Below are 13,327 nucleotides of genomic sequence, written 5' to 3'. Positions count from 1 at the left end.
TTTTTGGGTCTTCTGTGTCATAGGCGAGTGTGTTACCCACTAGGCTACTACCACCCACTACAGACGCCATGGGACAATTACACAACTGTTCAAAATTTTAGGATCATAGGTCAAGTAAGATCACCAAAAAGTTCAGGGTCATTTAGGGCGGAGTTTATTGGCAAACCAATAAACTCCGCCCTAAATGACCCTGAACTTTTTGGTGACAACTTTTGTTCACTGAAGGCCAGTCTGTCCATTTAGAAGCTTCATTCGCTATTACTGCTGTGTTCATGGGCAGCGAGGGCACCAAAACCCTCAACAGAAAGAGGGACGCGCGGCGTGGAAGGGTCGCGTCCCCGCTGACCACACAGGAGTCGGGTGTTTGGGGGGGAGAATCGCGGGAGGGCGGAGGAGGCTGGCGGGAGGGATCGGTAGTGGGTGGAGGTTCTTTGGCCAAACACAGCTGTACTTGTTCGATCACGCAAACACGCCGGTGTGTGTGTGTGTGTGTGTGTGTGTGTGTGTGTGTGTGTGTGCGAGAGGGAGGCAGGAGGAGGCAAGTGGCTGCGGTGACAATTAGGGGTGACCACGCCTTCCACCGGCCCTGCTCCCCGAAATTACAGTACTTATTCCATGCCGGACTCTCACTGCTCCTTCGGGCGCGTTCTCGTCACGCAGAGCTGCCCCCCCCCACCGTCTACTTTATTTTTATCTTTATTTTTTTAATTCCCGTTATTTAATTATCGCGAGACCGAAGCCCGTGGCTGGGGAGGACGGCGTCTCTACCTCGGTCTTCTTTTTTTTTATTATTATTAAAAGCCGGGACCGCGGCAGCCATGCGCGGCCACCTACTCCTCTCCTTCTCGGCGCTGCTGGGTCTGGCGTGGCGCTCCCGCGGCTCCGACGTGGACCGGAGAGCGGCTCCCGCAGGTAAGAGTCCTGTCACGGCGCAATAACTTGTCACTCCGAATGTCGAGACTTCCGAATGGACGGATACTTTCTAAAAAAAAAAAGTGGGGGTGTAAATGCACCCTCACTGCAGCAGGTTCAACGTCTCCCCCTCGCTGTGGGAGAAAGTGACTTCTGTGTGTGTGTTTGATGTCAAAATTACACCCCTTTCTCTCTCTATGTCTCTCTCCCTGTCTCTCTCTCTCTCTCTCGCTGTATTAAACGTGTAAAAATCACATTTTAATCTTCTGTTTAAAGACGTCCGAAAGTCGTTCCAGATCTATAAACGAGCTCCACGTTGAAATCTGCCCTCGTGCTTAATTCACTATCCGAGCCTCCACTTAAATTATTATTATTATTATTTTTAATCAGAGGCACTTTTAAAGTGTTTACTAGGTGCTGAACCCTAAAAAAAAAATCTAATATACGTAACGAAGCCGTAACCAACTGGCCATAACTGAGCTCTGTAGAAGCTGCTGAAAAGGGGACCCATACTATACCCCCGATTTCCGACCACGCAGTCAACTTCGGAGAAAGCGGCAAAAACTGTTAGAGGAAGATTTACTTTATTGACTCGAAATAAAAAAAATTAAAAAAAAATGAAAGTGGGAGAAAATGGCAGCCCTCGTTCAAATCCGAAAGGGCATTTTTTTTTTTGCCCCTGAGCACCCCAGCCTCGTGGCCCGTGGGTGAAATGGCAGCTCATTACCGTGGTATTACTGTGTGGCCGGTTTCACACGGTCCATTCGGATATTACACAAACGCCGCGTGTTGTCTCCCAGACAAGGTGGCAGTGTGTGTGTGTGTGTGTGTGTGTGTGTGTGTGTGAGAACGGAGGACTGTGTTAAGCCTGTTAAACTGCGCGTTCGAATGAAAACACACCTGGCTATTAAACGGCAGCTTGTGGGGACGTGCGGGCGCGAGTGCGTCCTTGTGAACGGTCGCCGGGGGCCCCTGTGAGGCAGGAGCCGGTCAAGCGGCCCCGCCGGAAGATTACATCATGGCCGCTGTGCTACAGGGTTGGATTTTGCTTAAATACCACGTTGGGGTTCCAGCCTTTGGAATTCGTCTCTGTGCGAATGTCTGTGGGCGGCCGGGTTGGGAGGCGTCGCCCAGAGAGTCGCGTTGCCCCCCCCCCCACCACGGGCCACCGGTTGGCCTGGGCCCAGCCCCGCCGCTGTTCAACGCGCTGCACGGGCCCGGCGATTAAAGGGGCCGAGGAGACGCGCCAGGTTTCCTGTAAACACCGGTGACGGGCTACGCGCTGGCTTGCGGCTCCTGTGGGCTTTTATGCCAACCGGCAAGTCGTTTGCGAAAGGCACGATAATAAGCTCGCCACTCTCGCGTTGCCTGAGGCCAAAAAAAAGGCCGGTGGTTGGCAGAGGTTGAGCGCGGCATAAAACCAGTAACCGTATTGCCTGCATTGGTGTTAAATGCGGCACCTTTGCACTCAACACTGATTTACGCATAAAAACGGCTCAAGTTACAAGAATACCAGCATTTCTTTTGATAGCATCTGTCTGCTCATGTTGGGTGACAAAAGCAGCAGCGTGTCCAGTGTCACACACCTAGCCGCCTACTGAGAGGTTATGCGGGTGGTGGTAGCCTAGCGTGTGACACACTCGCCTATGAACCAGACGACCCGGGTTCAAACCCCACTTACTACCGTTGTGTCCCTGAGCAAGACACTTAACTCTTAGTTGCTCCAGGGGGGGACTGTCCCTGTAACTACTGACTGTAAGTCGCTCTGGATAATGCTGTATATATATGTGATGCACATGGTTCATGTTTTGGGCTTGTTTGATGAGATGACAGCGTTCCACAGACTTGGTTTCCCGCGGGCCCGAAACAGTTCCTGTGTCGCTGTGCTTTCCCTTCACTCATGTTAAAGGTCATTTTGTCAAGCTGTTTGTGATGAAAAGTATGCAAAGCATGGGTGGAGTCTCCAAAGATTAGACGAGTAACTTAGTAATTCATTTTATTGCAGACACGCTCCCATGGGGTGACGGTATATGTGCTGCAATAATAAAGTTGCGATATTTTGAACATTTAGAATGGAAATTCCGAAATGCAAACATGGGAATCAGGTCAATTTGGTTGCATCTATTCGTGCTCCTTTCATTTAAGAAAAAGGTTTCTTGCCATTATGGAACCACTTTGCTGGACCTCGGATTTACCTCCTCCACCTCGGCATTTCCCGCGTGGCACTTACCATGTGGCACTCCAGGGCGGGAAGCCACCTCCATAATTGCTGTCATTATCCTGCAGCCGAGCGAATGTGGGGGTGACATCACTTAACGGCCCACCTCTCTTTACCCGCTGATTGTTTTTCCACCATGGGAAACGTAAATAGACGAGCCCCACAGCCGACCGGCCCTCCGAGAGGCACAGAAGTTATAGTCGGCGCAGATGCCGGTGACGTCATGCCGTGTTCCGAGGCCGAGGCCTGTCTGGCGGGGTCGCAGACTTGTAACCCGAAACGCGCCGCGGGCCTCGACCGGATCCACGGGGGGCTGTGTTTTACAGATCATGGAAGTTCTTGGTCCCACAAGAAACGCGTTCTATTTCTGTCACGGGGGAGCTGAACCAATGTCTGAGTAACAATCTCCCGGCAAACCATTTCATCACCTCCGGCTCTGTTCCGCACCCAGCCCTCAAATTAGAATAACCGTGGGGGGGCTGCTGGAGGAAAGGGAACGGGACGTGCAGACGTTTCTGGTTGCCAGGTATCAAGGTTGTGTGCCAGAGCTGCTTGTGGTAAAAATTAAAATTCTTCCAGTTGAAGGGCTGTTGGCCTCTGCGTGTAAAGGCACACTGAATGTCAGCAGTCTGCTGAGAGGAGGGGTTGGTGGGGTGGCCCTCTGCTTGGCAGAGCTTGAATGCCCATATTAAGTGGAAGGAGAACAGGGTACCTTGCAGAGGGGGGTTGCCAGCGCAGTCAGACTGTGACCCAGTTGGGCTGAATGATTAAATTTGCCTTCTGCGAGGCAACTCGGATGAAATATGCACCCAAACACTGTTCCTGTAGTGGGTGTCAGGGTGTGTGAATGTCAGTACTTGGCAAAGACTAGCTGCTACACTCAACTAATCTTTCCTGTTACGAGAAGGAAATCCAGAAGCCATTTACCACTGAATCTGAATTCGCATGACAAATAAAAAAATAAAAACAAACAATATACTGCACAATACAAACAGACCAGTATTGACACACCAATCACAGTGTCTACACATGTGTAAGCAATTTATATAGCTTGAATTTATATGTATTGTATGATTCTGTGTTGCCAGATTAGGTGGTTTTGAAGTAGTAATTAAAAAAAAAAAAAAGCATATCCATGGAAAATAAAACCAAAGTGCTAAAAAAATTCTGTTATATTTGCACTTTTACCTAGTCTGTTACCCACTAGGCTACCACCACCCGAGTTATGGGAATAAAGTTACTTGTGTTATATAAAGTAACTTGTGTAAGGGTGGTAGTAGCCTAGTGGGTAACACACTCCCCTCTGAACCAGAAGATCCAGGTTCAAACCCCACTTACTACCATGGTGTCCCAGAGACATGTAACCCTAAGTTGCTGTCCCTGTAACTATTGATTGTAAGTCGCTCTGGATAAGGGCGTCTGATAAATGTGGTAAATGTAAATGTTATCAAATTCAAATGTATCGAATGTATCACATAGGGAATCGTCTTATAGCTGCTTATCAGATAATTTTGCATTGGTGCATTTTGGACAAAGTGGTATTTTTAGGTTGTTGGCCCATTGCACCCTTTTTTGCTACTCATTATATTCATTATTATGTTTAAAATCAGACAAGGATATCTGACAGCTATTGACCTTGAGCCCACCAGAAACAAAGCTTTAATGGAGAACGTGCCTTGTCATTCTTGGCTGTATTTGTTCTCACTCTTGTCTCAGATACATTCTGTCTCTATGTACCTGGACCAGGGCCACGGTTTTCCATTCCTCTGGTCGAGACGTGCTGGACAGATCAGCAGACCAGTCGTTAAGCCACAGCCATCCCACACTGCAGTGTGAAACTGCGTATGTGAGACCCAAGCTGTGTGTGTGGTGGGCAAGCAGTCCAGAAGCCTTCGTCTGTCAAGATTCTGCACTGTAGGACTCCTGGATGCTTACGCTGTTGTCGTCTCACTGCGAAGCGCCTTCTGCTTTTTGCTCAGACTAGACAGACACTCACGTTCTGAAATTGCGGCTGTCTAAAACTTTCTCCTCCCATAATTACCAACTGTGTTGCACAATGTGATTATGGATTTTTCTCTGCCTTGATGGGGGAAGAGCGTTTCCTGCACATCTCTCAGTGTCCATGTAATGCATTTTACATCCTCAGGAAAAGCAGGTTACAGACTGTCTGCAGACTCTCAACATGTTGGCCCAGCGCACCAACAGCCAGAACTCCCACAATAGCTTTGCATAAGAAACATGCTCCATAGTCATATATCATACAGCACAAAAATGCTTAAAATTTTACTGGTGGGGATACTTAATAAATGATTCATCATCCCCATTTCCAATTGGCTAACATATTGGCAAACAGATAACATATTTTTTTATTATTATTAGTTGTCATAAATTTGCCATCGTTATTTAATGTGATACAAATGACTTTGTGTTCCATGAATCATTTTTATTGGAGCGACGTGGGACAAGTGGATTAATCAGGGCTCATAAAAGAACATTACGTGTCAAGTTCACTTCCAGCAACAGAAACAGTGCGGCTCAAGCACTTTTTCCTGACAAGCTGAACTGACAGTTGTCACCCTCATAATCAACAGTGGTTCTTAATAAAAGACGTCAACCTCACATCTGTGAAACTAGCCAGCAGCTTGCATTGCTGAAAGTGCATTCTGGGGCTTTCCACGCTCTCCCAGCTCTTCCCACCATGCCCATTTCCCCTTGCTGAACACATTCACCCTGCTGTAGGTCTTCCCAGAATGGCGAGTATGCATCCAAAAGTCACACATACCTGTGATGTAGGAAGTACGCCGCTGAGCTCGCATTGAATGGGTTGTGTGTATTTGGCGTGTACACGGCCAGCTGCAGGCCCTTCGGGATTTCTCCTTTTTTTTTATTTACAGCTGATAAGGGGGAGGGTTGGGGGGGTCCAAAAGTTGTAAGGTCACGCTGAGGTCAAAGCAATTCATCCATTTTTTTGCTTTATCGGCCTGGGGCTAGACTGCACCTGTTCACTTCAATGACACCATTGTGCAACAAGACAGGAAAGAACTGATTCACGTTTTCTAGGAATTCCCGAATCAGGAAACGTGTATTGTATTACAACACCTTAGGATAATGAGAAACAGCAGGTTACAGTGCCACCAGGCCACCATGGCTAAAAGGCAATGCCTCTGTTACATCGGGGTCATAAATACCTCCATCTAGTAGTGCTGTCTTCTGAGAAAAGTGCTCTGGTTATAAATGGTTAATGCTAATTCAACAAACAATAGCTTATGAGCCAGAGGTAGTATTTGTGCGGTAGGCTGCTGCACAGATTTGTCTGTAACACCTTTGTTATGGCCGAATGAGCTGTCAAGCCTTACATGAGGCAAATAAAAATACGTAGCGTGACTGGGTGACATTATGTGCTGTAATGAAGCTGAAGAACAGGAAGTGAAAGGTTATCGGGGAAAGCAGCAGCTGCGCGGCAGTACTTGCTGATGAGTTCTGCAGATGCTAGTTAAACCCCCATCCGTGTCTGCCTCTCTTTTGTCCGGCCCCGTAGTGTAAAGAGAAATGAGTGCAGATGTCAGTATTGGTGCAGTGTCTCCCTTTACCTCTGTAAGACACACACAACACTGAAAGTTAGTATTTGGAGTAGTGCAGTAGTCTAAACTGATGTAATTTACTAGTTATGAGCACTTTGCAACACCCTGTACAAAATCACTAATATTTGAAATGTCCTGGCTTGCTTTAAAGATTCATTTGTAAATAGATAGACCGATAAAATATCATAATCATAATCATATTGGCACTTATTAAATCCAGTGTCCCATACTCCTTTTTATAGGTAAAGTGGGATTCATTGACAGCCTGTAATATTTTGTGTATTACAGTAAGAGGCCAGCAGCCGTCTGAACGAGGCCAGACTAATGTGAGCAAATGGCAAAGCAATGCAGATGTGGAACAGCCCATTAATGGAAATAAAAAGGCAATGGGTTTTCATGCTGGTGTTCCCTCTCTTACCCTGAATCCTGAGTCATGATGGCTTTGGTCTGGTTCCACTGAAGGCAGCGCCTCTGTTTTAAAATGAATATTGCTTGATGTTTTCCAGACAGTGTCTTCGGTTTTAAAACTTCTCCCTAACAGAACGTGTAGTATGAACAGAATCATTTATATCATGGTCATGCTTTGCTCAGTGGCACCTTGGCGGAATGGGATTTGAACTGGCAACCTTCTATGGAGCCTTTTTCACCATCATCTGATGGTGGAAACGAAAAGAACAGTTGGGTGTCATCTGCATGGTGGTGATAGGATAACCCATGGGACGATATGACCTCACCAAGAGATTTGGTGTAGAGAGAGAACACTAGAGTCCCAAGTACTGAACCCTGAGGGACACCTGTTTGTGAGGTGAGATCTATTCTCCAGATAGGATTTCCCAATTGTCTTACAATCAGTAGTTACAGGGACAGTCCAACTGGAGACACTCAGGGTTAGTAAGTGGGATTTGGACCTTGGATCATATGCGAATGTGTTACCCACAGGGCTACTACAACCCAGTTATGTGCTAGTTGTGGGACTCATGTGATAATAATGATATCATTTTTGACTGCAATACATATTTTATATCACATGTACTGTATATCACATATGTTTGTAAATGATGAAGAAAAAAAATTAATTCTAACAAAAATCATAGCATATTTTTGTACCAAAATATGTCATTTAGATAAATACCTTGTTTTGATGTTGATTGTTGTTGGTTCTCTATTTTTGGTCATATAGCTTGGCTAAAACTGGCCTGAAAAAAGGGTATCAGTAAGGTTTTAATGGGTGAAGGCTTGTGTGACCTCAGAGCAAACTTGTTCACCTAACCTTGACCTTCCCTCCCCCGTAACCCTTCACTGTCAGCTGCATGACTGTTTTTACAGAGCCTGCAGCACTTTCCTGAAAAGCCGTTCAGACATCATGCTTAGCCGACCAGTTAAGGATCATACCATGTGCACTGTAGGGCTTTCCCCAAGGAAGTTGCAGTCAATAAAGTCCTAATAGACATGCTATTTTATAGGCCCGTGCATACTCACCTGTATTCTGGATACACTTGTTCTTGTTTTAATGTCTTCCATACTGATGGATATGAGCCAGCCATGGAGAGGGATATCTGCTGTTTAATATCTGCTACTAAACAGGACTTTTATTTTTTATTTTTGGTGTTAATGTATATATTATTATAATTCAGCATTTTTCAGTATCACAATAAAAATGGCAGAAATGTGCATCTTTTGTGTTTGAGTCATGTAGCAGCGGAGGTGCTGGAATATGGAAGCAACGCATGCAGTACCACATGACGTGGTACACTGCGTAAAGCTAGTAAAGAGTGAAATGGCTGAAAATGGAACCAAGAAGGGCAGCAAAAGTCATAGAGATGACTTGCAGTTACGTGAATTTGGTCATTTGGTTATGGCCATAGTGACAAGGCGCAAATGAAACCGCTGGTGTTTTAGTCTTTGTAAGTTACAATCTGGCAATATCAGAAAAAAATCAAACAATAAATGAAATTGTTTGATATAGGAAAGTATTTAATGATTGTTTTTTTTTTTTTGGCATGTCCCCATGCCAGGTGATTTGGGACAGCGCATATTACGATTTTTTTTTTTTTTTTTTTGCTTGAGTAAGAAAATATTTCCAAGGATAGCAGCATTAGATACTCCCCCCTACAGACAGTCTTATAGGAATTTTTATTAGCTGTGCAGCTAAACATATGAGCTAATCCTCCCACTTTCTAGTGCTTCTTTGTTGTTTTCTTAAGATTTCCGCGGGACTGCTCTCCGAGCGCTGTAGATGATTGACGATCGGCGCTGCCTGGGCTGCGGCCCACTCTTGGGGCTTGTTTTCACGTGAGGTCCTGGTCCCGACTTCTCTTTGGTCTCCAGGCTTCGTAATTTTGACCACATTTGGCGGAAATGCTCATGAGGCCTGGAAATCAAATAATCAGAAAAGAACATGTGGTTCTTTCTAAAGAAAAAAAAATTGTAATAGTTCAAATGCTTTATTTTAATTTTTTTTTTTACAGAGGATCCATAACACTATATTCAGATTTGCCTACATTCTTAACTGGGACATTTGTCAAAATGTTGACTTAGGTTTGAGGTTTGGTTGTGGTTGGACTAGGAGAAACTGGATAGCCTCTACTTCATAGGCAGAAAAACAACATATATACATTTTCTCAGAGTGGGTCCTGAAAGGCCAGCCTGGAGTTTGGCAAGGAGACATTTCGGCATTCATGAATTCAAGTATGTGTGACACAGTCATGCTGCCTTGGTGAACTGCTTGCCCTTTGAAGACCCTGTAGATCTGAGATGTGTGTGTAGGGTTGTGTTCTAAATTAGTTCTTTTTTTTTTTTATTGTCTTTTTTTTTTTTTTTTTTTTTAGATACACTGCTGGTGCTCACCGTTGCCACCAAAGAGACAGATGGCTTTCTTCGGTTTATGCAGTCGGCGAACTATTTTAACTATACTGTGAAGGTAAGACAAACAAATGAAGCTCCCCTGGCTGGCTTCTCCACTGTCAAAACATAAGCTGTGAAATGTTCACAGTCAGAATTATCGTGGTGTGAGAAGCCTATGATAACTCAAGCCATCTGCCCTGTGTTTTTCTTTTGTAAATGGTCTTTATCAGTTCTGGTTGATGCCGGCGCACATTCAGCTTTAACCCAACACTCCTCTGCATCCACAGGTGCTCGGAATGGGTGAGGAGTGGAAAGGAGGAGACGTTGGCAGGTCAATAGGTGGCGGTCAGAAAGTCCGGCTACTGAAGGAGGCCATGGAGGGACTGGCAGATCAGGAGGGCATGGTGATCTTGTTTTTGGACAGGTATGTCCTTGGGGCAAGAGTGGGATGAGGGGTCTGGAAAGGTGGATTTTCCAAAGCTCGTTTTCTCGAAAGTGCCTGCCAAATCTCACAGCATTGTTCGCAATGACTGCTCTGTACTGCAGAATGCCAAGATCTGCCTTTGAGCACTATTCATTAAGAATAGATGGATCGTTGAGGCGAAAAACCCTTCCATTCTTAAACAATATAGTAATTTGAACTCCACTCCCATTAACATGCAGTTTGTAATGTGAAATTTAGCCAAACTGGTTCCAGTTCCCAGCAGCCTTGCCAGATTAAAAGCGGTTTAGATGGGCTGAATGCATAGATTTATTGTGTGAAAGGTGTAACCTTTGATTTTGTAATCAGAAAGAAATGTAGTCTAAAAAGTAGTGCCATTACGTCAATGGTGGGTGAGAAGGAACTAAATGATTGGTTATAGTTAAAAAGAACATTTGCCAGTTATAAACATCCATTTTCAAGACCTTGAATGTCAAGGCACATTTTAGAAAGGCCAGAAATAGGTGAACATCCAGGTAAATTTAATCAGAAAACATTCAAAAGAGACTATGTGAAGCTCAGGATTACCCCACACAGACCAAACCAATCTATTTTCCAGTAATATTACACACATATCAATGATTTTTCTAAAATGTGAAAAACCATAATGGGAGGAAGGTGTGTTGTTTCACAGATGCATGACTAAAAGGTCCCATGTTTTTATATAGGTGTTATTTGTTCCGTGAATGAGTCCCACAATGAGATTTCTGCAGGATGCTAATGTCTGTAGTATTAAAAAGGCCACCACTGCCCCTGTAAAAAATTCTGTGGGCGGACAAAACGTGAAAAACGGGAGGTAACCTTTGCTCGTATGACGACATAAGGTGACAAATTCCATATCCGACCATCTAAACTGCCGCTCTGTGAACAGTAAAGCAGAATGACCAAAGCACTCTTTAGACCTATTGCCTTTCTAGCCATTGCAGGACCATAGACAGGCAAGGGGAACTAGTATTAATGTTAAATAATCTCACAGTGAAAATTCCATGTCATGTCATGACCTTTTTTTTATTTCAACCCCAGTTTGATTTGGGCCATTTTCTTAACTTGAACAAAATAAAGGTCTGTATACTTTAGGCAGATATAATTTTAGTAAAATTACACATCTACTGACAAGAAGTGTGATATGAAATCGCACCCTTTTGCCACGCAGACAGAAACTGGCATAAAGGATCATCAGGGTGCTTACATATAACAGCCAGTGCATTCTCAGGGCTCCCAATTTCTGTCACAGACACTGTCATTTATTTATTCAAAACGATAATTATAAAGCACCTTCTCATGCTCATAGAAAGTCCTTATTATAGGACCTGAAGAAGCTTTGAAACAGATAATTACACAAGCCAGAGGCAGGAGGCATTGAGTTCAGAGCACAGTTCATAGTGAGGGCTTCATATGTATATTACTTAATGAATAGTGAGGTTTGTCTGCATGTGCAAATACCGAATGCCTGGCAAACACTAACGCAAATATAACGCAAAAACTGTCTTCTCAAGGTTCTAATAACCATTATTAGAGGCATACTGACCAAGGAGGTGACGTTTTTATTTCTTATTTCTTTTTTGAAAGAGCAGTTTCGTTGTTGCCACATTGAGACACATGTAAATTGCTCTGTTGTAGTTTCATGTAATAAGAAAGACTTGTGTTATGACATGATGATTAACATTTTCTCATGAGGAAGCTGATAATCTTTTAGGGTGGTAGTAGCCTAGTGGGTAACATACTCACCTATGAACCAGAAGACCCGGGTTCAAATCCCACTTACTACCATTGTGTCCCTGAGCAAGACACTTAACCCTAAGTTGCTCCAGGGGGACTGTCCCTGTAACTACTGATAGTAAGTCGCTCTGGATAAGGGCGTCTGATAAATGCTGTAAATGTAAATGTTTTCAGATTGGCTTTTTTTCCTGACTCGTGTATGAGGATGCTGCTGCTCCTGCTGTTAAACCAAAAAAGATCAGCTATGAGTTTTGGGACAGAGACCCGAATGTGTCCACATATGTCAGGCAGATGTGCAGCCTCACCTGGTGCTCATTTTTCCAGCATCTCCTGAGGGGGATTAATAAGTCTTGAAGCACCTGCATTGTACCCCACTCTTTCGCCCCAGTGCTATTATTCCAGTCAGGCCTGGGAGGGAGGAGTTGATGTTATCTGTTGTGAAAATGTGTCTTCCTGCTTGTGGTTGTTAATTCGCAGTTTTCTGCTCGATGCTACTGAAATAAACGTTAGTTTCCAGGCATGGAAATACTGATGAAGGTGACTTAAAGAGAGAGGCAGGACTGACATGACATTATTTTTAGTTAATCTACTGCTGTTTCATCTCGCGCTCTCTCTGTCTGCCTCTTGCTCCCCAGCTATGATCTTGTGTTTGCTGGGAGCCCAGACGAGATTCTGAGGAAATTCCAGCAGGCCAATCACAAAGTCCTGTTTGCTGCCGAGGGCCTGATCTGGCCCGATAAGAGACTGGCAGAGAAGTACCCATCTGTGCGCAGCGGGAAGCGTTTCCTGAACTCGGGAGGTAGGTCCTGCGTGTGCACGGGGTGAAGGGGTCGGGGAAGAAGGAGCTGGTCTGTTGAAGACCAAGGGAGGTTCACATGGGGCTGACTTTTTTTCTGTATGGAGGAAGTGTAACACGCTCTTTGCCAAGAGGGGTGGCCCTGAGTTTGTAACAAAATCTGATGGCCTTCCTCTGCCTATCCTCTCCACAATGTACAGTGGTACTTCTCCATAAAATAAACACGTTTAGACTCAATGCAATTAGCAAAGTAAATCTGAAAACACAAGGCCTCAGATATTAAACTTAAAATAAAAAAAAATATATTATATAGTGCTTATTGATAATTTCACCCATGCGATTATAGTTATGTAGGAAATGTATAGTAGCTACTACTACTGAGGCATTTTTGTAATCCCTCAGTGGGGTGAAGGAGAAGTAAAGCAATGCAGTAAAATGCAATAAACTTTTGTCCTCCTTGCGGGTCTTCATTGCAGGCCGTCTGGTGCATTGAGCATGGCAAGAGCTTCTGATTGTAGCCACTGTGTGGTGTGGAGCAGTTAGTCACAATTTGTTGATGTCCCTGGGTCATAGACAATCGTGCTCACCAATCAGATGCATCCCAAGTTAAAGCCACGCCCATATAAACAATGTATGGTATGCTACAGTATTTCATACACAGTTTAGTAAATACCAAACAGACTTAGCAAAAAAATGCAAATTAAATCGCAATTGTGACATCTGTCAATGTTTTCAGCCCTACACTGCTGCACAGCACAAAGTGCACACAATTAAAT

The 13,327-nt window shown here is 44.5% G+C and overlaps 1 protein-coding gene across 2 annotated transcripts in view; it reads left to right on the top strand.

The window, feature by feature from the left end:
* Window positions 1–519: 519 nt before the first annotated feature.
* plod2 (procollagen-lysine, 2-oxoglutarate 5-dioxygenase 2) overlaps window positions 520–13,327 on the top strand; it is a 30,289-nt gene continuing 17,481 nt past the window's right edge. Inside the window, exons 1-4 of one of the 2 annotated variants that reach the window (XM_028967859.1) lie at window positions 520–912; window positions 9,540–9,631; window positions 9,843–9,979; window positions 12,391–12,554. In XM_028967859.1, the coding sequence (XP_028823692.1) occupies window positions 819–912; window positions 9,540–9,631; window positions 9,843–9,979; window positions 12,391–12,554 (487 nt within the window). In that variant the 5' untranslated portion in view covers window positions 520–818. The remainder of the gene's footprint in view (window positions 913–9,539; window positions 9,632–9,842; window positions 9,980–12,390; window positions 12,555–13,327) is intronic. The other variant, XM_028967869.1, reaches the window with a different exon arrangement.

Source organism: Denticeps clupeoides, chromosome 2 (genome assembly GCF_900700375.1).
Source record: "Denticeps clupeoides chromosome 2, fDenClu1.1, whole genome shotgun sequence".
Lineage (NCBI taxonomy): Eukaryota > Metazoa > Chordata > Actinopteri > Clupeiformes > Denticipitidae > Denticeps > Denticeps clupeoides.
Note: the sequence above shows the minus strand (reverse complement) of the source record. Positions and strands in the feature narration are given on the sequence as shown.